At 38.7% G+C, this 23,733-nt stretch overlaps 1 protein-coding gene across 6 annotated transcripts in view; it reads right to left on the bottom strand.

The window, feature by feature from the left end:
• Positions 1-23,733, bottom strand: part of unc79 (UNC-79 domain-containing protein) — a 65,205-nt gene that overhangs the window by 34,356 nt on the left and 7,116 nt on the right. For 4 of the 6 annotated variants that reach the window (XR_015824545.1, XR_015824546.1, XR_015824547.1 and 1 more), the window contains exons 5-13: positions 22,472-22,673; positions 19,106-19,303; positions 12,967-13,038; positions 7,349-7,625; positions 5,965-6,205; positions 4,521-4,659; positions 3,621-3,711; positions 2,188-2,398; positions 603-785 (exon numbers count right to left, since the gene is read on the bottom strand). Coding sequence is in view for 3 of the 6 variants with exons in the window: in XM_088238514.1 (XP_088094640.1) it covers positions 603-785; positions 2,188-2,398; positions 3,621-3,711; positions 4,521-4,659; positions 5,965-6,205; positions 7,349-7,625; positions 12,967-13,038; positions 19,106-19,303; positions 22,472-22,673 (1,614 nt within the window). In the remaining 3 variants the exon portion in view is untranslated. The remainder of the gene's footprint in view (positions 1-602; positions 786-2,187; positions 2,399-3,620; positions 3,712-4,520; positions 4,660-5,964; positions 6,206-7,348; positions 7,626-12,966; positions 13,039-19,105; positions 19,304-22,471; positions 22,674-23,733) is intronic. The other 2 variants (XM_088238515.1, XM_088238516.1) reach the window with 2 other exon arrangements.

The raw sequence follows: 23,733 nt of genomic DNA on the forward strand, positions 1-23,733 counted from the left end.
GGTCATGTGGCGAGACAAAAAGTCCATAGGTGGACCCCCAGAACACTAAACTGGAGACCTTACAAAAGTAGGGAGACCGTAGAGGAGATGGACCCTCGGGTCATGGATGGAAACAGTGCCCGGGACAGAAAAACATGGTAAATTTGAAAGATGCGTATATCCAGCAGTGGGGAGAAACGGGCTGGTAAGAAGAAGAAGAATTATAATCCAAATTCATGTTACCAAATCACAGAGATTGAAACCAGAAGACGATACAGTATTGTGTTTCGTCTAATGGGGATAATACCAAACTGTTATTATATCTTCATGAATACTAGTTTGGGATTTTATAATAATATTATCATGTGAGAAAACAATCTGTTATCATCAAATGTGTTGGTCTGTCTCTGGCGCTGATTACCTTAATATAAAGGAGTACATTATGATACATTGCCTCTATCACTACAAAACTTTACATCATTTGTCTTATGTATGCTAAAAGTTATGGGTTTAAGAAGTGTTTTGTAACTTTTTTTCATAATTACATAATACTTTGTTAAAGGCATAAGTCGTTAACATAATAAATAAATTAATATTGTAATGTAAAGAAATTGAATACATACAGAGGAGTCATCGTCACTGGCCATGAACCACAGGGGTTTCATGCCCATAAACTTGTCTGCGTGCTTCTTGTCCTTCCCGGGCCGGGACGTGTCCAGGATGGCGGCGGCCTGCGTCAGGGTGTTACTCCGACTGTTGTCTTTAGTCAACAGATCTTCATAATGGGTTGTCTCGTCGAAAGAACCCTAAAACATAATATAAAACTGAGCAAAATGGATTTGAATCTTTCACTTATTCGTTTGTATAAATTCAGAAAGGAGTTGTGAATTCGTATCTCGTGTCGTAGACTCACAGATCAGAGATCTGAGATTCGTCTAGGCATCTACAGGGCTTATGACCTGTCGTGGGATGGTTTATGTAGCCACTTAACGCATTATTCACCGTTCTGCCTATGTTTAAAAATCCATATTTCCTCAACTCTTGTGGCGACACTAATCTTATTCTTAGAGATGGGGGTCGGTGGTATTCAAGCTCCTGACGTCACTGCAACCTGTGAAGATCTATTGTGACGGGTCTCCGTGAATAGTTCTCGCCTTCCAAGCCCAGGTCTATAAAGAGCCTGGCTGCTGTATGGAAGGCGAGAGTTTACATTTTGCTGAATCTCCCTCTCCAAGCCCAGATCCATAAAGTATCGGGCTATTAGGTAAGGGGCGAGCTCTTTGACATCCTCAGGTTTAACCATCCCCAGTGGTCCCCCGAGGATGAGGCTCCTTTTATGATGTAAAGCATCACATTCACATAGAATGTGTATAGGTTTTTCTTCATCTGCACTGGCAAAACTAACAAATGTGTATTTATCTATGGCTTTCGAGTCACTTTTAAACTTCAATTTTGTTCCGCTATATATTGTTTCCAGTCAATCTGGCTCCTTTGCGTATTTTATGTTTGTTTTACTTTTATGACAAAAGAAAATGTTTTACTGAGACACAGTAACATTTAATTCACTCCATATATCACACATTGACATGTTATACGAAATATGTAATACCTGTTTGTGTAATGTATTTTAAAAGCTTAATATTTTCCCAAATACGTATTTTGACATCAACGAAGGATATAACAATTTCAAAATCATGCTTCTCAATACATATTTACATTTACGTTTCCCATTACGCAAAAGAACAAAACAATTCTTGCGTACATAATGGGGATTCATAATGGGAGTAATAAAAGTGCATGAAATACTGTCCAGTAAAAAATAAATTTTTTGTTACTTATTATTAGCATAAAAAACATTTTAAATTTGTGATTTTGAATTCTCGCAAAAATAGTCATTCCATTGGCCACGCCCCTAATACGTCACGTTTCATGTTTATTTGTTCCTGACCATTCAAATTTGTTAAGGACATTGTCACGAATCTTGACGTCACAACTATCAAGGCCAAACATGTCGCGTTTTTCTAGTGACATATTTTTTAAAAATGTATATATGAATACATTTCTCCGCAATATCCATATTGATTTTGAAAATACGATCAATTATTCTAAGTCCATTTCATATATTTTTATCAGTATTTGTAGTACGAGATATTTCCCAATTGTCAGAAATAGCAATACAAAATGAAGTAGTAGGATAATGGCATAAACCTGCGCCGTGCTGCCGTGCACCGTACTCTCCGACTTGTCGCTGGTCTCCGGGATGGCCACCAGCTCCGACTCGGTACTCTCCTGGTCGAGGCTCCAGTGCTGGTACTTGCGGGGCTTCTCCTCCCAGTGCGTGTCCATGGCGGGGTGGTGGGGACCCCTGGATGAACAAATTGATGATGAAATCGGTAGACTGCTTCCAAAATCAGTAGATCTACGGAAATATCGGTAGAGTTGGCCACGCTGATTGAAATAAGGGAATAATAAATAAAGGAATAATAAAGTTTCTCTGAGAAATAAATCATACGAGGACCTCGGGCTCAAGGGAGCTCGGGTTAAGTTCACTGGAAGAGCGGAGGCAGCGTGGTGACTCCATTGAAACGTTCAAAATCTTTACTGAGCAATATAATGTACCCAAGTTGCAATCAATGTTCACTATGAATGAAAACCGTCATCTCAGAGGTCATTCATTGGAACTCAACACTACCTCCTGCGATACACTAGTCCGCAGCATACTAGAATGCTGTTCCATAATTTGGGACCCTTCTGAATCAAACCACATCCTGAAATAGAGAAGGTTCAAAAGCGAGTTTTGCGATACTTATATATTAAAGAAAATAATAATTATCCATTCTTGTATCCGTCCTTATTTCCAGCAGGGGTGCTGGATTACAACACCCTCGAATCTCGTCGTCAAATTTTTCTTGGGAAACATTTTTATAAGCTGCTTTCTGGAAGCATATATAATCCAAATCCGCACTCCCAGTTCTTTTTTAAAGCTGCCATTTTCTGTAACATGTACTCCCAGGTATTTGAAACTCTCAACCCTTTCATATTCATTTATACTATAGAAATATAGATTCTCATATATAATATAGATTCTCATCCAACCCCAGGAAGAGCTTCCTTACAAACCAAGTTGAGGAGAAACGGAATGGCCTTCCTGAGAAAGAGAGGCGGGTAGGAACTAGGTAACGCCGGCCGGAAGGGAGATGCTATCTCACATAAACATACTCTGGATAAGAGAGGCAACATAATGAAAGAGTTTTGCCTACAAAGGGTTGCCATATAAAAAGGATGGTATTAAGAGGCAGGTAGGAACTAGGTTACCCTGGCCGGAACGGAGATGCTATCTCACATATTCTGGATAATAGAGGCATATAATAGGAGTTTTAATGATAGGTAAAACTCTTTAATTATTTGTAAATGAGCCTATTTTCGCTATGCACCCTTTAATTGAGGATAAAGCTTTTTTATGAAAAGGGGTGGGGCATTCCACTGACATATATAAATAAAACTATAATTTTATAGATGTGTTTAATAGGTTCGTTACGGATATTGGGCAACTCGGTACTCTGCCTATTCCGCGTAATTTTTCTTACCAGGCCGAATACCAAATAGCAGTACTACTGCACTATATATGATGAAGGTATTACCTCTCTGCAGGAAAAGCGGGAGAAGCGGGAGGGGATTCGATGCGCTCCGCACTCTGCTCCGGTTCAGCTCCCAGTGACGGTTGACTGATATCTATAATGAAAAAAATATTTATATATTAATATTTTTTTGTTTTGTTTTGTATGCATTTTTATGATTTTCCCAAATATTTAATATTATAAGGCAGCCTTTCATCCAATCGGTTATTTCAGTTTTCCTCGGGATTGAGATGGAATTGTGGACGATAGAGCTTCCAGTTATGACCCCGTAAACTGGTGTTGGGATTTAATTGATACATCTCATGCAGAGGACAGTCATTGTCAAAGTTTCTATCAAGTCCCTTCTCTTCCGTCGTTCTTCCAATGATGTAAGTCCAGGGTAGGGCATCCTTTTGAGCAATTTGGCTTATTAATTTGGTGCATAATAATCAGATTTAACCATATTAAAATTTATTTTATTATAATGAATAACCACTAAGTTAGTGCTTCGAATATAACATTGATATAAGATACAACCATGTTTAAAAAGCACAGGGTTTGCACCTCGGACCTCTGATTCTCGAGTCGGCGACACTACAACAGAACCACAATTCATTAAATTTATAAGCACACTTATTTTTATGAACTCTGATAACTTTACTATTTAGTTCCAAAGTATGGTTCTCGTTATTTGTGGTTGATTGGATGGCGTCCTAATATGAAGTGTTTTGCACCACCATCAACGTGAACAGAGATAAAAACCGGCGTAAATGTCAAACACACCGAGTTCTGATGTCACAGATTCGACAAAACCTTCTCTGTTTGGATTTAAACATTGTCAATTTTCGCATTAAAATACAGATTAATTGAGATTTGGCAAACTCGTTTATGCTTGACCTGATTGGCTTCAGACGGGGGACTCACCTCGAGACCTAGTGGACTGGGCCATGATAACCATGGGAGGTATCCTCTTGCACTCGTGGTGTTGGGAGTCCAGAGTGTTGATCACAATCTTCACTAGAGACTGCAGATGTCCGCAGATGGGCTGCTGGGCGTATTGGTACTGCAAACATTTCAAATGTTCCATTAACATAATGCAATAAAAGAATCGAGTTGTGGTCCTGTGGCTAGTGTCTCGGACTCACGGACCAAAGGTCTGTGGTTCGAATCCCACTGTAGAGTGGGATAGCCCAACTTGATTCCACTTTTTAATAGTGAATTATTTACAACTCGTTGAAAACGGCCCTCAAAATTAAATATTTGGGTAAATCATAAGAACGCAAATATTTCTTTTAAAAATAAAAAAAATAGTCATTTTTTTACTATTTTTAAATCGAGCGTGCTCGACTCGGTGGATAATCAAATTAGAGATCCCATGTACAGCAACAAATGTGTCAAGGATTTATAAACTAAAAAGATGTTTTTGAATAACCGTAAAACACTCTCGGGCCGCTGGACTCATTCGTCTTTAGAATCGTATGCGACTTCCGTAATTTGATGAGTGACAGCATATTTTATAGCTCGTCAATTTCAAAACACCTGTTTGAGAGATGTATCATATAATGCGCTTTTAAAATGCATTAAATGAATATTAAATATTTCTTATAACATGTATGTAGATGTGTTGTGTTATGTCAAAGGCAGTGTTCTAGTGTCTCAGTGAAACATTTTTTATTATTTTTAAATAATATTCTACACACAAATATCAAAACGAAGAAGAAGAATGAAGTTGTGTGCGCTCACCTCACAACAGCGGTCAAGTACTCTATCAAGAACCATTGCTCGGTTAATAGCACTTCCACGCAGGGGATTCCCCTTGCGTTATTGCGTTTATATACGTAGCTAATACACAGACCCTGTGATTAAATCATCTTGTGTGTGTTTATTTCGATAGTGTTGTGTGTATGCTGTTTATAACATAAGTGCATCTTTAATTAAAAAAATAAATTATCACAGTTTTCAACCTCATATTTGTGTGAGCTAGGTTTCTCGACATTAACCAATATTAAAACGAAGAAACGCAAAAAACTTAGCTATTTGGATGAAGAAATGAGAGTAGCTATATCAAATTTTAGACCTAATATAGCTGAAATTTGTAAAAGCCGACAAGCTCAGGAGTCACATTAAATCATGTTCGCAACAAAAAGTTTCATTGGAGTATTTATGTTTTTTTTTAATTAATGTAATTTTTAACTTGTCTGTAATAAAATAATAAAAGTTATCTTTGTATGTTTTTTGAATCTTTAGTTTTGGTGTACTGCGAATTTTCCTTATGATCAAAAGTGCTCCCTGACTTCAAAACCACTGATCTAATGGATCGAAAATTTTGTAATACTAGTATGAGGATAGTGAATTCATTGAATGGTACCTTGTAGAGCAACACCAGCACGGACATCAGCCAGCATCTGCGCGAGTGCGTCTCCAGTTGCCAGAGCGAGTACGGGGGCTGCAGTTGCGCCAGGGACAGCGGAGAGGGGATGGCGGTGGAGGGACACGGGCAGTACAGGAGCAGCGGCAACACGGAGCCGATGAGGGACCAGCCCATCACGTGGTTCTGATCGAGGATCTGCGGTAGATTGGCCAAGAAGACATTGAACACCGCAGATTGCCTGGAAGAATTCATTACTCATTTTCATCTCAGTTCTTACATTTACAAGGTATGGTAAAAAAAATATTGTGACGAGTTTTATGGCGAACTGCGGACGCCTAGATCTATTAAAAGTAATATGACCTTTAGCCTGATCCGTTGAGATAGTCAGTGTCAAGTTAACACAAGTTGTGACATGTCAGTCGGCTTCCGGAGCCAGAAGAATGAGGGCGTGTTTACAAAAGCAGATGAAAATGTGCAATTGTTTCAAAAATGATTCTTTCAAACAGGGGATTGACTATTTGAGAGCTTACTGAAGAATTGAACATTTCGTACGAGTCCGTTTAACCAATAATTTGCAAATTAGACGAGTGAGAAATCTCGCTTCTGATCAGTGAGATGTAAATACCGTGCTAAAAGAAAAAAGTTTCCAAAAAACGACACCATTTCGATTACTGAGTGCAGGGCGAGCGTTCCCATATTGCCAAATCTCCCCCTCCAAGTCTGATCCTATTGGGCTATGAGATAGGGGGTGAGTGTTCTAACGTCCTCGGGTTTAACCAGTCGCCCGTCAAGGATGCGGCTTCTTTACATTACATTCCCACATGTAGAATGTGTATATAGATGTTTCATTTTAGTATCTATTTTCTTTTTTCGCATCCTTTTTTAAAAAAATAAAATGGCGTTGCATAATAAATTGTATGCTTTTGCCAATGTCATGTTGAATTACTTTACAAACAAACTGGTTCGCAGTATGCAACCAGCAACCAGGCCCAACCGTCGGGTCTGCAAGCAACATAAACATAGATAAGTCTAACAGTTCCGAGAAAGTTCACTCCTTTCTCGCTTCAAAACTAAAAAGGAAAATCCCTCCACCAAAGAATCAATATTCCACCCACACTCATCCAACAACAGGCCCCAGTCCAGCATAAGGTTGTATATAGATGGATTCCTGCTCCCTAAAATGAGTTGGATATTTGTAGGAAGGGAAATGAGTGGAGCCAAAGTCTTGAAAGAGGTTGGCATTTGGTCATTTATTAGGCAAACAAAGAATAAGTGCTTGAGATTCTCTTCTTCAAAGCGACAATCGCAAATGGGGAAGTCAAAGACACCGATTCTCGCATACTTATAGACACTAAAAAATAAATAACAAAATAAGAATCACCTGAGTCTATACGGTGGTATATGGAAAGACTTCTCCGCCTGGTTGTATCCGAGCAGCAGGTAGAGGTGCTTGATGACGATGGTCTGCGACTTGATGTACTTGTCCTCGGTGGGACTGGCCTGGTCCGAGCGAGACAGAAACTGCATGAGGAGGAACACCAGCAGATGGCTGGTCTCCTTGTCCGCGTCCTCCGCGTCCAGGGTACGCGGCAGTAAACCGGCCATTGTAGAGTCGTCGACAACACCTCCCCCTCCCAGTAGAGAATGAAGCTGCCCATCTAACCGAGAAATTATCTTTAATGGGTACAGATTCAAATTTCCCATTAAGTGAAAGTAATATTTATCTTTTAATTCACCCCGTGGAGTAATGATCGGCATGTTTAACTTCAAAACACGAGGGCTCGAGTTTGATCGCCAACATTATTAGCTCGAATCTCCCCTTCCATGTCAAGGTCTTAAAGCACAAGACTTCTAATTAAAGAGGAAGAGTGCTAACGTACAAAGCTAGATATTGCATCAAAATAATTGACCAACTTCATCCGTGTTCAATTCCTAGGTGTTGGCTACTGACAGAAATGCCAGGAAAAAATGCAAATTATTTTTTCAGGCATCTCCGTTTATAACCGACTCCTGCGCATCTTCAGATCCGTGTCCCGTAGCTCAGACTTGAACCGCCAATAACTGTGAATGGTGGATGTCCAGGACAAAAAAACCTGAAGCTGCGTAAAGTAGGTAACCACGGATGAAACTTTTAGAAGTTGCCAACAAAATCAATGTTTTTGCAGTGCAATATTTACAGTCTCCAGACTGGCATTTGGAACACAAGACCGATCATTGTGCCTTCGTGTAACTAATGATCAATATATGCCGCAGTTGATTTACCAATGCAGCTCCCATGCACTATAACGAAGATGTGACTACGTTCGTTAGATACTAACAACTATGACATTTAAAGCTAGTGTCCGATGGATGCACACAGTCCGAAGGGAAGGAATGATGTCCTTCTTGCACAGTTCAGTACACTGTGCAACTCGAGTTGAGCTAAGACAAAACTATCAGCGTGATCTAAGAGCGATAAAGCGGCACTATTTAATGATATGAACCATGTTTGAATGCATACTTTGTTTTATTATGGATTGCAGCAGAAGCACACTAACACGATGATGGTTATATAATTAATCAGGCAACTACAAAGTAACAGAAAAGTTTTACCTACCATTAAAGCTTGTCCAAAGATGTGCTACGTAAATCCCCAAATTACTCAAAAGGATGCCCTACCACGGCAGATTGAAACCGCTAGAACTTACATCATTTGAAGAACGACGGAAGAGAGGGGACGGGGACTCGATAAAAACTTGTGCCCTGCATGAGATGCATTAATTAAATCACAACTCCAATTTAGGGGTCATAACTGGAAGCTATATTATCCCCAATTCTACCTCGATCCTAAGATAAACTTCCTTTCCAACAGGATGGTTTCAGACTGGAATGAATTGCCAAGTCTAGTAAAATCGAGTACTCCGAATTCTTCGAGGAGTCACTTGGGAAGTTTAAATGGCACTACCTGGTTTTAAACAAAGGAAACATTACAAATGGATTTATTTAAATGTTGAAAAATACATTTTGCTTTTAATCTACCAACAAAAATACATCAAAAGCGTGCCAAGACAAATTCGGGTAAATTTTGCATTGAAACGTAGTAGCTGCTGGCCATCAAATTACAAACATAGATTTCAACTCTTAAACTTCGTTACGATTCTAAAGATTCAATGGATAAACTATATTTTAATATATGTAAATAAAACGTCAGCATTTTATTTCTAAAATAATGAAGTGAACATAGCATCGAGGTAAGGCGGTGTAGGCCTCGGATCCCTGTAATATTGACGTCCCAAAGTATGTATAATATGTTTTAACACTTACCTTAGAATGTGCAGTTTTAAACGGGTACCCTTACTTTTTTAAGATAATAGTCTAAAATACATAAATCACTAGAGGTGGTGAGACCTATTTTCAATACATTTGACTAGAATATTAGGTTAGGCGCACACTATAGACTTTATAGACAACTTGAATATATTAATATTAAAAGAGAAACAGTAAAAATCTTGATTTAAAAAAATAATTGTTTGAGCAGGTTTTTAAGGAGTTACAATAAGATGAAAGTCTTAAGAACACACTGGGACCTTACGCTGGACTCATTCGTCTTTCGAATCGTACTGTATTCACGAACCATCCATGCGAATGAAGTCGGTTAAAAACCAGACGACTTTATCTCGAGTGCCCCGAAGCACTCGACATTGACAATAAAATGCGACATTGTACCTTCAGCTGTCAAACTTTCTTCGTATATAAATGCTCGCCATTCGTGTTAGAATGACAAGCATTTTTATTATATTTTAACTTAAAATTTACAACACCTCGTGGTGTTGTGTGTATTAATAAATTCTTTTTTTTTCTTAAACTGATTTTAAAATACATATTTGAGAGATATATCAAACGACGTGCTTTGAAAATCCATGAAACTAACGTAGTATTTGTGTATAATAAATATTCATACAGCACGTAGATAAGTGTTATGTCAAAGGCAAATAATAATTATGAATGTTGCAGTGTCTCAGTAAAACGCTTGCAATTTTTCATATATTATATTCCATACACAAAATATTCGAAGGAAGAAGTTTGACTAGAAACAATAAAAGTTGAAATGTGGCAGGAGAGCCATGGATAAATATGTGTTTGTTAGTGTTTCCACTTTTTCGTAAGTTTTTGTAATTGAATCGTCGCAGATGTTTTAAGAATAACAATTCGACAGAGCGACCGCGAACGTGATGCTTCACATCATAAAAGAAGTCTCATCCTCGGGGGACCATCGTCCTTGAGCTCCCCCCGGACCTAATAGCCCGAAACTTTACCGATCTGGGCTCGGAGAGGGAGATTTAGCAAAATGAGAACTCTCGCCTTCCACACTAGCCAGAGCCTTTATACACCTGGGCTCACACGGGAATCTGTCGCAATAGATCTTTACAGGTCGCAGTGACGTCAAGAGCTCGCATACCACTGATCTCCGCCTCTAATATCTTTGCAGCGTAAGGCCTCAGCGCCCTCAATCAATTTTTAATCATTTTTGACAGATAAATACTTTTTTTAGACAGATTTTAAACGTAGATCACTAACCATTTGTCTAATAGACAACTGGCACTTCGTGCTTTTGCTGTTTCTACAAGTTCTCTCCGCCCGCCTCCCTGCCCACATCTAGTGCCTTCGTAAAAAGTGAAATTAGTTATTAGTTGGTTAGACAGACGAAAGGTTGGTAGTTCTGTAACTTTTTTGTCCTTATACATTTAAAATTAAATTTTTTTTTTTTGTATAATTGGAGATTGCCAAGAAAGTAGTAGTCAACTAACAAGTAGAACTACCGAGTAAGCGAAAAATTTGCAGCTATTGGCCCACCGAAAATGTCGCATGGCAAAATATTTATGCGAGGGCTGCAAAAGACCCATTTGTGGCAAACTCGCTTTTCTATGCGCAGTAGCTATACCGTGCAAGTTAATTTCAAAAATATTTTAACCATTTGATGGCCTGAAAATTAAGATTGATGTAGTTAAGTCCATCAGAGATTTAGGAGTTGTTTTGGACTAGAAACTGACATACAACGAGCATATAGATAATACTTCAAATAATTCACTGAAATTACTTGGCTTCATTAACAGAATATCCTCTGATTTTACTAATGTCCGTACAATCAAAACTCTTTATTGCTCAACTGTTCACCCTCTTCTAGAATATGCCTTCTAGAATGGTGGTCTGGTCTTCATTCTATGCATAAATCACATTGAATCAGTCCAACATCGCTCGCTTCGAAAAGTGGCGTGGATGCTTGGACTAGAGAGAGGTAATTATTCTTATGCTTATAGAGTCAATGTTAAATATTTCTTGTCTACAAAAACGTAGAACTAATATTGATTTCATATATATGTTCGGCATACTAAATGGTATAATCAGCGTTCCATCATTACTGGGACAAGTAAAATTCCATATTCCGACTCGTAGGTTGAGAAACAATGAAGTACTGTTCATCCATCAGCATAGAACAAACTATGGCCTTAATTCTCCAATGACCCGTCTTTGTTGTATTGTTAACTCGAGACAAGATCTGGACTTTTTTGGTTTAAGTTTACAGCGATTTAAACGAGCACTTAATAAATAGTCCAGATCTTGTCTCGATGTCCCTTATGTTTGTCAATGCATCTTTTTCTTTTTTAAAAATGTTTTCAACTATTCTTTTATTGTAATATTAAAACCCTCTAAATTGTATAAATGGACAATGTCCGTTAATAAATCAATAATAATAATAGTAATAACGATTGCTATGTGAGGTAATTTGTTATAAAAAATAAAAGTGAATAAATTAATTTTAATGTTCTGTTTCGTTGTCTAATAGACGAAAGGTTAGTTACACCCATAGAATTAAGAATAGTCCAGAAACCGCATACGCACATCAAACAGAAGGTGACTTAACTGCTCATAAATGAATAGGTTTACGTTTTGACCCATTAGTTTCTTTGTAGACGTCGCTCAGTATGCAACTCCTGATTTGAATTAAACTATGCCGTGTTGTGTCCTTTTAAAGTGTACAAATACTGCTAGGATCTTAAAGAAACAGGATGCAATCACATTTCATGTGTAATTAGCAAATGAATGTGTAAGTAGCAAATGCATTACTTAAAAATTGAATTATTTTTCCATTTGTCAGATTGTCGAATAAACAAAATGGAAATTTCATTAGTGCTGCCAGGGTAGTAAATTTTTTTACCCTACTTTGCTCATCTTATGAGAGAACTAATGAAAATTGGACCTCGGATTAAACAACTCTGAGGTGAACATTTGACCGACATTATCTTCAAAACATTAAATATTATTTAACATGATATAAAAATATCCGTTTTATGTAAAATAAAATTTGTTTTATATTCTCAGTTAAAAGTTCATTAATTCAATTACTCTTATTAAATGACCCTTTACTTTTCTGCTCTGTTGTGTCAATCAATATTTCCGGGTGCACAATAAAATTATAGAGAAATTAACAGATTGATTTTTTTTACCTTACATTTCTGTTGTGATTATATTTTTTCTTATCGTGCAACATTACGCGGCGACATCGCGAATGAGCGCGGCGAAAGTGGGGCATAGTGGGGGGATTATTGGACACAGTCCGATGTATTCAAATATGATTCTACGCTCCTTCTGGACTATTCTTGATTCTATGGTTACACCGTCACTCAAATATAAGGTTAGTGAGCTAGGGTTAAGATCAAAGGCTAAACCTGCTTAGCCCAATTGATAGACACCATTACTGTTTGCAGTGTTGTAAGAGGTTTCTACGGGGGTTTGCGCTCAATATGTAAATGGGGAAAGAGGATCGCGGACAGAAGCTGTACTTTTAACATGCAGCTACAACTTCGCTAATCAAGTTTCGTCCTCGCCCATTCCCATACAAGTTGATGCGTTCGTCTACAGTGCACGCCGAGCCTTACTTTGAAAAAATGAAAAAGCTATATTTGTAGATACGAGTTTGGTAAGAGGACGATACACTAGGCTAAGTGGGAGGAGACTGACCGAGACCGAAGCGAGAGCTTTTCCTCTTGAGGATGGGCGCCGAGTACTGGCGGCTGTACACCTTCTCCTTGTCTGCTCGGCGGGAAACAGAAACGCCACCACAACATTATATTACCGAGTGCTCCACAGCGGCGCGATCATGCACTCTTTCCTAACACCACACCACTATGAGGTAGCGATGTTCGTTTTCCTCCCGGACCGACGCCGACGCTCCGACAGAGCGTTGGACTCGTGTAACATATAACCGAGAGTCGAGCAGCGTTTGATACACGACATTTTTCCTTATAAAAGACGGTTATTAGAATTCACGCAGTACGAGTAATAAAGCAGAATCAATCGCAATTTTAATTCTATTAGGTGCTAAAATAAGTTTTTTTACAAATTTAAAAATGAGCACCAAAAAAGTAAAACCAACTGGCAAAGGCCATTTGAAAGAAAATGTTCTTATTTTATTTGATTACAAGCCTTCAAATTGAACTTTTTTCATTTTGTTCATGTTCAATCATTCAAAGCTGCCAAGGCTGCTCGCGATATTTGCGCAGTGTACGGTGTTAAGATGATGTGAATTTTTTTTTGTTGCGTCCTATTGTTCTTTTCATGTGGAAAAAATGGACAAAACTTATGCGGAGTATTTTTTAATATTTTCATTTATTAAGGTGTCTTATCGCTCGATGCTTGCGATCTCCGAAAACGCAAGGCGCAAGGCGCAAGAATGGAGACGATTGCTCCCGACCCCAGGCCGAGTTAAGGGCGGCGTTTAGTGAGAATCTTACGGGAGACGCTCGCTTGTGCTCAATTGTTTCAGTCACTATAGGGATAACAACAACATTTTACTAAATGTTATTCAAAATTTGTATACAACCACTTACCGACTTTTCTGTCTGCCGATTTTGAGACGTACCCATTTTATTTATTCTTCCAAGTCGGTGCCTCAATGCTGACGATCATGACCAACATGAACACTTCTGATTAGTCTGTTCCACTCCAGTCTGTCTTCAGCCCGACGAACGACACATCAAATTTTAGCCCCGTAGCCTCCTTTATTCGGTCAGTCCATCTATATGGGATTCTACCCCGGCTTCTCCTACCTTCAACTCGGCCAGACATTATTGCCTTTTCTAGATTGTCCGGCTCACGTCTAGCAATATGTCCGAAGAAAGACAGTATCCTCCTCGGACACACCACTGACAGACGAGTTGTAATATCGAGCTCTTCCAGAATCGACCCATTCGTCCTTCTGGCTGTCCGAGGCACACGCAGCAGCCTTCTCCGACGCCACATCTCGAATGCGTCGATAGTCTTCCTCTCGTAGGCACGCATTGTCCACGTTTCAGTCCCATATAGGAAAACGGAGCAACCTTATTAAAATGCATTATTGTTGACAAAAAACTCAGTAACTGGTTATATACTAATATTTACGAACATTAGCTCAAATGTTTGACCGCAAAGTTAATGCTTTAAACATTAACACTTCGAGCACCGGCCGAATCCACATAGAATTTACCCTGTGCCCAGCCCTTTTTTGTGAAATTTCACGTTTTTCTTTTTTTTCTTTCAGGGTTTCTTAAAAGTGTCATAATTATGAAAATACTGGGTTAATTCAATTGAAAGTTCTCATATTTATTTGAAACAATTTAAAAAGTCATTTTTGTATGATAGTTTTGCCAATATCGGCCTTTATGGAGAGCCACATTGCAATGTTCGCACATATACAGAATCCCACTCTTTTTATTGTACTTTGTATCCCGGAGCCGTGTAAACACGTGATAATAACCATGCGTTGTGTCCCGGTCCCGTGTTTTCACGTAGTTTACCAGCAGCGAAAAAGTACTAAAAAAATGAAAAAGATGTCAATAAAATGCACTTTTTTAGACAGCTGGTAAATTTCGTGAAAACACGGGACCGGGACACAACGCGTGGTTATATAATCACGCGTTTACACGGCTCCGGGATACAAAGAATAATGTGTTTATGGTACGCCGTTAGATTTTCGAATAACCGTCCTTTATTGATGAAAATGTAAAGGTAAACTGACAAAGTCTAGTGTCGTAGCGTCGATCCGGGCTCGAGAAACCTTTAATACGTTACTTCACTACGTTAAATATTCCACCGGGATCTCCGGTCTCCGGTGGTGTATCGTCACGCGGTCGGGTCTGCTTTGACACGAGTTAGTCAGAAGCGGTAACAACATCACCATGCAGGAACACACCCATACACAATATAAAGGACACGGCGACACATTCACAGGCTTCGGAGTATCCCCGGCCGCATTCTCAGACGGTACAACACGGTAGCAAACAGCCGTCTCACAATACCGAGGACTGCGCAGTTACTGCCAAACAATACTTATTGGATGAAGATGGCGCTCCACAAACCGACAAAAGCCCCCGGCCACATTCGCAAGTATATCAACAGGTAAACTCAAAATACCGCCGGCTTTTCTACCGGGGCGAATGAAACACGAGTCATTTTGTGGGTTCAAAAATATTCAGTAACAGGAGACTACGAACTACATTACTTAAATCACAAAATCCAAGATAAAAATGCAATTGAAAAGTTCAGTTCGCGGGCTTTTGGGGCCTTTCGGGTACTAATCGCACCCCTCCGTCCAGAATGCCAAAGTCTTAATGCGTCAAGCTGAGAAAAACAACTGAGAAAGTCGAAGATTATGACATTTGCAATTTTTGACCAGATCTAAAACAATTTATTCAGTAATTATACTGTAATTGACATTCCATAACAACAATTAAACGTAGTTATCCAGAAAGCAGCCAGCCAGAAAAGTGAAACTGAGATAATAGCACTTTTGTGAAAAGGGTGAATAATCCAATCTACACAACAGTTGGAATGTTTCTACTTTGACAAATGATGAATAATGCGTGCATTCGTCTTTTTTGTAATACAAAAGAGAATTTAGTTATGTATATGACAAGATTTCAGCCTCGTGGTGTAATGGTCAGCGCGTTTGCCTACCATGCAAGAAGTCTCGGGTTCGATTCCCGACATGGTTGATATGAAATATTTATTCAAAAGGGTGTTCTGACACCAGAATATTTCATAGTCCCTGGACTGGTTCGTAGAGATCATCTTACCTCCATCTAACAAAAATAATCGAGATACGCTGCGATTGGTGTACCAATGCAGTGCCCTATGCACCATTAGGTGCTGAAAGGGAATAATGATGAAGATGATATGAAAAGATTTAATGATTTTTTAAAGTCTGGCTGACCACATAACCTATAGTCCTTAAAATATAGCTTGAATGACAGTTGTCAGCAAAAGTGACGACATAACTTTGTAGTTACGTCTAAGGAGTGATTTATATTGACACACGAAAAATCATTCGTACTACAAATCAACATAAATGTATAAAATCAGCTTAAAACTAAAAGAAAACTAAAATAAACCTAATTATTAACGACGTCCTTACAAGTTTATATCATTTTGCAAAAATGTTAGAGATGGGACAAATTGATTGAATAAAAAAATAGTTCATTTGATGTTGTTCATGAAAAAAAGGATAAATGTCTTATTTTTCGGTGAATAATTGTCTTAAACACACTATTATAGGCTTGTTTTTGCGTTTTATATCAATTTTCGGAAACAGAGTTTCATTTTGCATGAAAAAACTGATAAAATCGATTTGATCAGTGATCACTAATTTCCCATCACTAGTGACATTAGTTTGACAGCTGTCATTTTAATCAAGCTATATTTTAAGGACCATAAGATGTGCATTTTGGTGAAAACAGCCAGCCCTAGTAAAACTCTTATGTGTGTTTTGTATTGGTCATATGATTTTACGATTATATTAGTGTACGTAATCGTAAAGAATCACTCAATCAATTTTTTTATAAAACTAAAAATAATTAAATTAATTATTTAGCTGACTACACAACCTAAAATATACATTTTGAAACGGTCAGGAATAGAATCTCGTGCAAACTCAGAATGTATGAGGCGACAATAATTTTCATGACATTTGACATCATGGAATTTCCAGGTGATTATTACAGTTTTTTGTATGAAAGTGGCCTGGCTGTTTTAAGGGGAACGTAGAATTGATCTTCCTGAACATGATCACACCAAATTCTATTTTTTTCTAAATTGGGGATTTGTGCGTTCTGCGTAACTACGTTAAATTATTTATCACTTTGACACTTGATAAATATGTTTTAATGCCACCTTTCGTATTACGGCAGCCTCAAAAAATGATAAGGTAAAAGATAGTGTCATTATGAACTCCATATGCGGTCATAATGAACTTTTTATTTGTGGCAGTTTGGCACAGTGTACTTCTATTAAATGTCATACTTAACTAGAAAGAGAGTTTCTTTTATCTATGGCACCCTTGACAGGGGGGTGCGGCTTGCGTTGTTTTCCCGGGTTGCTTCAGCCCAGAAAATGGACACTGTGACGCTGTCTGAAACTTCAGCAAGGAGAAAAAATACTCCCGTAACAACCCGGAAAAACATTAACATATAAGAACAAAATGGAGAGCATTTTAATATGGTAGTCTATGCATTGACATGGCTAAAGACCCGCCATTGGCTGGTTTGAGTGGCCGCTTTATATCATATTTCCTTTTTTTTAACAAATTGAAATCCCTTAAGCTAGGGTTCCTAGGACAGCGGTGCCCGTATCTTAACGGCCGTAGTGAACGGTGATGCGGTGGGCAGCCGTCGTAACGGTGACTAGAGAGTTGTTTCGTAGGAAAACGGTATTGATAACACCGTTAAAAAATATAACCACTCTCTAGCCACCGCTACGACGGCTGTCCACCGCATCACTGTTCACTACGGCCGTAAACATACGGGCACCGCTGTCCTAGGAAACCTTAGCTTTGTTGTAAATCCAGACTCAGGCAAAGACACAGATTATTTAGTATTTTATAATCATTAAAATATTGTCATACTGTGTCAGAAACTCTGCGTTCTTGCCACTGGCAACACCAGGGGGACCTAGTACATAATAAAATAATGATGTCTACTATGATTTATGTACGAAGCATATCCAGAAAGTAAGAGTACTGTTTGGCTCTCGTGCTGTGTGAATTTTTTTTCCAAAAGTTGGCAACGCTGATTGGTAGTGGGGAGTCTCCTGAACACATTGAGCATCAGCGACCCTCGTTAGTACCAAAACTTGCCTCTTAGTGTTCGTTTCTGTGAAAGATGTCAATAAGAAATCCCGCCAAGTGTGAGGCACGCGCTGTCATAAGGTACCTTCTCGCAAAAGGAAAAACTCCGACTTAAATTTTTGCACGGATCAAAACTGTCTATGGCGAGGGTGTTATGAACCGAACAAACGTATTAAGTGGTGTCGTGAGTTTGATGAAGGAAGAACGAATATTCATGATGAGCAAAGGAGTGGAAGACTTTCAAATGTGCCAAAAAACATGGCATCCGTGTTTTGGGACTGAAAAGGGATAATTTTGATTGGTTTTTTGCCTCAGGGGAGACGATTACTGCAGCTTGATACTATGAGATCCTATAAAGGCTCAAAAGAGCAATTGAAAAAAAAGGAGGGGAATGTTGACAAAGGGAGTGTGTTTGTTGCACGACAACGCCCGCCCGCACACGGCTAACGCCACCAAGGGGCGTTTGAACTCATTTGGTTGGGACATTTTGAACCACCCTGCATACTCCCCTGACTTAGCGCCTTCAGATTTTCATCTTTTCACTTTCTTGGAAGACTCACATGTGTGGAAAAAAAAATTCTAACCGGTGAGGAGGTGAAACAAGAGGTCATGAAGTGGACGAAGGAGATGGCAGGAGAGTTTTATGAGGAGAGCATCAAAAAGTTTGTACCACGACTTACAACCTGTATAGAATGGGAAGGCGACTACGTGGAAAAATAAGTCAAATATGTACAAACAACATACGATAATTTTTATTTAAATATATTTTTTTTAAATACAAAAATTGAGTACTCTTACTTTCTGGATATGCCTCGTAGATTATGCGTGAAATAAACATGTTCGGAAAAACCCAATAGTGGTGTTCTTTAGGATACGATAGTTTACATATGAGAAGTCGATATTGTGAATAATTCAAGACCAAATTGTTTTGGAAAGTTATCAAATTTTCAACTGAAAATTTTCTAGTTAAGAGGAGGCTTTAATTAAGTACGTGCGAGTTACCTATTTTGGTGTCTTGCCTGGGCAGCATAGTTGCAGGAGCCGACATGGTCCTCTTGTAGGGCCACTTGGTGCCGAATGAAGCACTGAGAGTCTTGACGGAGGATCCCGCCCCCAAACCGTCCGAGTGCGAGAGCGCCTCGTGGGCGCGCTTCAACTTCAGCATGAACGCCTCGCTGTTGCTTTCATTGTTCCGGAGATCTGGAATGTGGGCCAATTAAAGAAAGCGAGATAATTTCATCGCCAAAACGAATACATATAATATACGGAGTCATATTTTTATACAACAGAAACATATAACCGGTGCATAACAGTTTTATTTTAAAGAATAATAGCCCCTATGAAGAAGTGTTGAAAGACTAAATTGAATTTATGAAAGCTGCAAGATTAATCAGTAATTGTAACAGTATTTTTTCTAGCATAAATCTAAAATTAGAGGTTAAAAGGCGTAATCAAATTAATATAAATTTAATGAACATATTGATACAATGATTAACAAGTCACTAAAACTCTTGGGTTTTGCTAGCGGGACATCTAGTGACTTCTTTGCTATTGCTCACTTGTTCGTCCTCTTTTAGAATATGCATCCGTGATCTAGTCTCCCTTCTATGCAGGCCGGATAAATCATATCGAATCGGTGCAACATCGTTTGCTAAGAAAAGTAGCATGGATGATTGGCCTCGAGAGGGGAGACTACACTAACGGAGAAATGGAGTCAATGTTCAAAATCTCAAGTCTACAAAAACGTAGAAATAACATTGACTCCATGTGTATGTTTAATTAACTGAATGGCTTAATTGATGTACCGTCGTTACTGGAACAAGTGGCATTCAATGTTCCAATCTGCCGGTTGCGAAATAATAATGTGCTGTTCCTCGATCAACACAGCACAAACTATGGCTCGCATGCACCAATGTCCCGATTGGGTCGTATTGTAAACTCGAGACAAGATCTGGACTTTTTTGGTGTAAGTCTTTATAGATTTAAAAATCACTAAGATAGACCGGATCTTGTCTTGAGGTAGTAATTTTTACTTTTTTTGTCCTAGCTTTAATTTTATTTAGCTGTATTTTATTTTATTGGTGCCTGTATTTATTATAAGAAATTGTATTTACCACCGTTAGAATGGACTGCATAAAACCGTCAAATAAATAAATATTTTATCTTTAGCTGTTCAATCCAGTAGTAATAATTTCGGCCGATAGAGGCGCACTGGCTCGCTGTATGGAATAAAGCTTCAAACTAAATATGATGTAAATTTACTAACCCAAGAATTGCAAACATATTATTTTTCCTAATAACAATGTAACATAAAACATTATTTTCAACAATATTTTGAGTTTGTCCAAATTTTTGTAGACAAGAACTGGATTCAACTCCCTGGGGAGCTGTTTATATTAACATATTACAACAGACATGAAGAACATTTAAGAGAATGTAATATAGAAGTCTAGGCATCTACAGGGCTTATGACCTGCCAATGGCTGGTTTAAGTGGCCACTTTACACACTGTGTAACATTCACCATTCTGCCTATATTTGAACATCTTTATTCCTTCAATTCTTTCATCTGTTGATGTTTGTGAAGTTAAAGAGATGAAACCTATATTTATGCGGGTGAGATTCATCCAATTGAATTATTTCACCTACATACTAGGCAACGCCTGAAAATATTTTTTTTTTTCCATTTCTATACTTCTTCATGGACCAGGTAATTTATCAACAATATTTTGAGTTTGTCCAAATTTTTGTAGACAAGAACTGGATTCAACTCCCTGGGGAGCTGTTATTAAAGCGCTGTTATTAAATTTGGACAAACTCAAAATATTGTTGATAAATTACCTGGTCCATGAAGAAGTATAGAAATTGGAAAAAAAAATTTTTCAGGCGTTGCCTAGTATGTAGGACAAATAATTCAATTGGATGAATCTCACCCGCATAAATAAAGGTTTCAGCTCTTTTACTTCACAAACATCAACAGATGAAAGAATTGAAGGAATAAAGATGTTCAAATATAGGCAGAATGGTGAATGTTACACAGTGTGTAAAGTGGCCACTTAAACCAGCCATTGGCAGGTCATAAGCCCTGTAGATGCCTAGACTTCTATATTACCTCCTCTTAAATGTTCTTCATGTCTGTTGTAATATGTTCATTATTTTCAATGTTAAAAAATATGGTAAGCTGCAAATAATCGGTTACTAAAGGAATTCGCCCCTGGAGAGCACTAATTTATTAAGACAAATCATAATAAATTTACACAGGTCGCAATGACATCAGAAGCTTATAATATAGCATTTTCAGAATAAGAATAGCTAATAACCGTAGCTTTTTCATGCTGTCATATATCAGATTTCATGCCTTCAAGGGCTTTAAAGTTAAATAATTAAATCAAATAATTAAATCAGCAAATCGATGTTAAAAAAACCATCCGAGATAGTAAAAAATATTTTCTTCTCTGTAGTCACTAAATTTTTCAGGAAATTGTTGACACACTGCGGGAAAACTTAACTCGTCTGGGTCTTAATATTAATACAAAAAAGATGCAGATTATGTGTAACAAATCCTGTCCTGACCCTGATCAGCCTCTCCATAATAATAAACAGAGGATTGAGAAAGTTGACAGCTTTAAATACTTGGGAGCTCACATAACTGAGGATAGAAGCATGCGCAAAGAGCTCGCAACCCGCCTAGGAATTGCTGGAGAAACTTTTGAAATGATGCGTGTTGTCTGAAACTCTAGTCTATACTCAGTCAACTCTTGTATAATGCCAGTACTTCTATGGGTGCGAATCTTGGCACCTTACCAAAGCTCAAAACACCAAACTTCTGAGTTTTGAGAGTAAGTGCTTGAGAAGAATATTAGGTATAAGGTGGTTCGATTTTGTAACTAACATTGAAGTCCGAGAACAGACGCAGCAGCCTCCTATAACGAGCGTCTTGAGGATGCGGCAGTGGCCCTGGCTCGGACACGTGCTGCGCATGCCTCGGGAGAACCTAAACCCAAGTTGCCTCTTCTTTAAACCTGCGGGCTCGCGCCGTCCTGGAAGGCCGTCGATGACGATCTTTCGACTTTATTCGGTGGAATTAAGGGGCGCTGGGTTGACGTGGGAAGAGGCGAAAATGCTGGCTGGCGATCGGTTCTCCCGGAAGCAACCGGTGATTTCCACATGCTCCACTTGGGAGCGGATGTGGAAAAGAATAAGAAGTCACTAAATTAATTCAAGCCTTCCAAATTACACATTATTTATTTATATTTAACATTGCGCTTCTGTTTCTAGAAGCGTCTGCACCTCCACCACCACACTTTCGAATCAAAAACTTTAGCAACTTTAAAATTTAGAATATTATTTTACAAGGGAGCAAACTGACCTCTCAGATAAGAAATATCGCCATTCCTTTCCATTTGTATCTGAGATTCCAGAAACAGGGCATCAAATCGGTTCAGGAAGAAGTCCCACGTGAGTATTCTTCTGTCGCTGAGGGAATTGTGAAGTTGGTACAGTGACTGCAGCACCATCGGTCGATCCACAATCACCAGGTCAAACTGGGTTTCCAAGCACATTATGAGAGACTGGAAAAAACATATAAATAAATATTTGTAATATTTCCAAATGTTTGTAGACTAGGCTGGATTTCAATCCGGGAGTTATTTATCGCAACAAAGAGGAACACCAAAACCAACTAACGCCTCCGAATCGGAACCGACCGGCTATGGAAAGGTAACCCCGACAGAAAAATGTACCGGAGAAGGCAACGTGAAACCCTCAGGTCATCTTTTCCCAGGAATCGCCACGGCGACTACACCAATGAGCAGTCGCGCTGACAGTGGAATACAAGAGTAGCGCAGGACAGAAATGCTTTTGCTGCAGGGATCGCCGATGTCGAGGAGACCCGACAAGGCACCAAAAGAAAAGAAGAAGAAGAGAGAAAATATTTTTGAGAAGGAAAATATCATTTACAGGGCTCGTGACCTGTCATTGGTTGGTTTGAGTGGCCACTTTACACAGTGTAATTACCATCATTTTGCCTATGTTTAAACATCCACATTTCCTCAATTGCTCCTTCTGTTGACTTCTGGGTGAAATTAATCTGGCTGAATTTCGCACATTCGCCCGAGAAAACTGACAGCATTCAGCCAACATTCATCCTTGGTTTCCAAATCCATACATAAGGGTGAGAACTAGAACTCAATTGTGAGCTGCTAATTTTGCCTTCTGCAACAAACATTTATTTGCCAAGGTTAATTTAAATTCACCGTTCACCCTGTTTTCAACACTCACCCTCATTTCGATATCTTTCTCAGCCTTTCCATACGTAGTTCTCAGACACAAATTCTTCTATTCGATTCAGAATATCTCCTTTCACAGTGATCTCACATTTAGGCTGGGCTGTTTGATCAGTAGTCGTAGTTACAAATCGAAAGTAGTAATAGTTAGAGTTTTAAATAAGTATTTCTTTGTTCATACAAAAAATATTCGGATTTAGACCCATTCCCCACATTCAAAATTCGGGTATTTTATTTATTAGCGTACAAAGGCACGCGCTATTTTTGTATGGCCGACCCTCCGAACACGGAAAATCGGAGAGCGCATCAACGCACTTACGGCACTTAACCGGTTAAGTTACGAACC

The sequence above is a fragment of the Micrasema longulum genome, unplaced genomic scaffold (assembly GCF_059751315.1).
Source record: "Micrasema longulum isolate JH-2025_06_02 unplaced genomic scaffold, ASM5975131v1 h1tg001909l, whole genome shotgun sequence".
NCBI lineage: Eukaryota > Metazoa > Arthropoda > Insecta > Trichoptera > Brachycentridae > Micrasema > Micrasema longulum.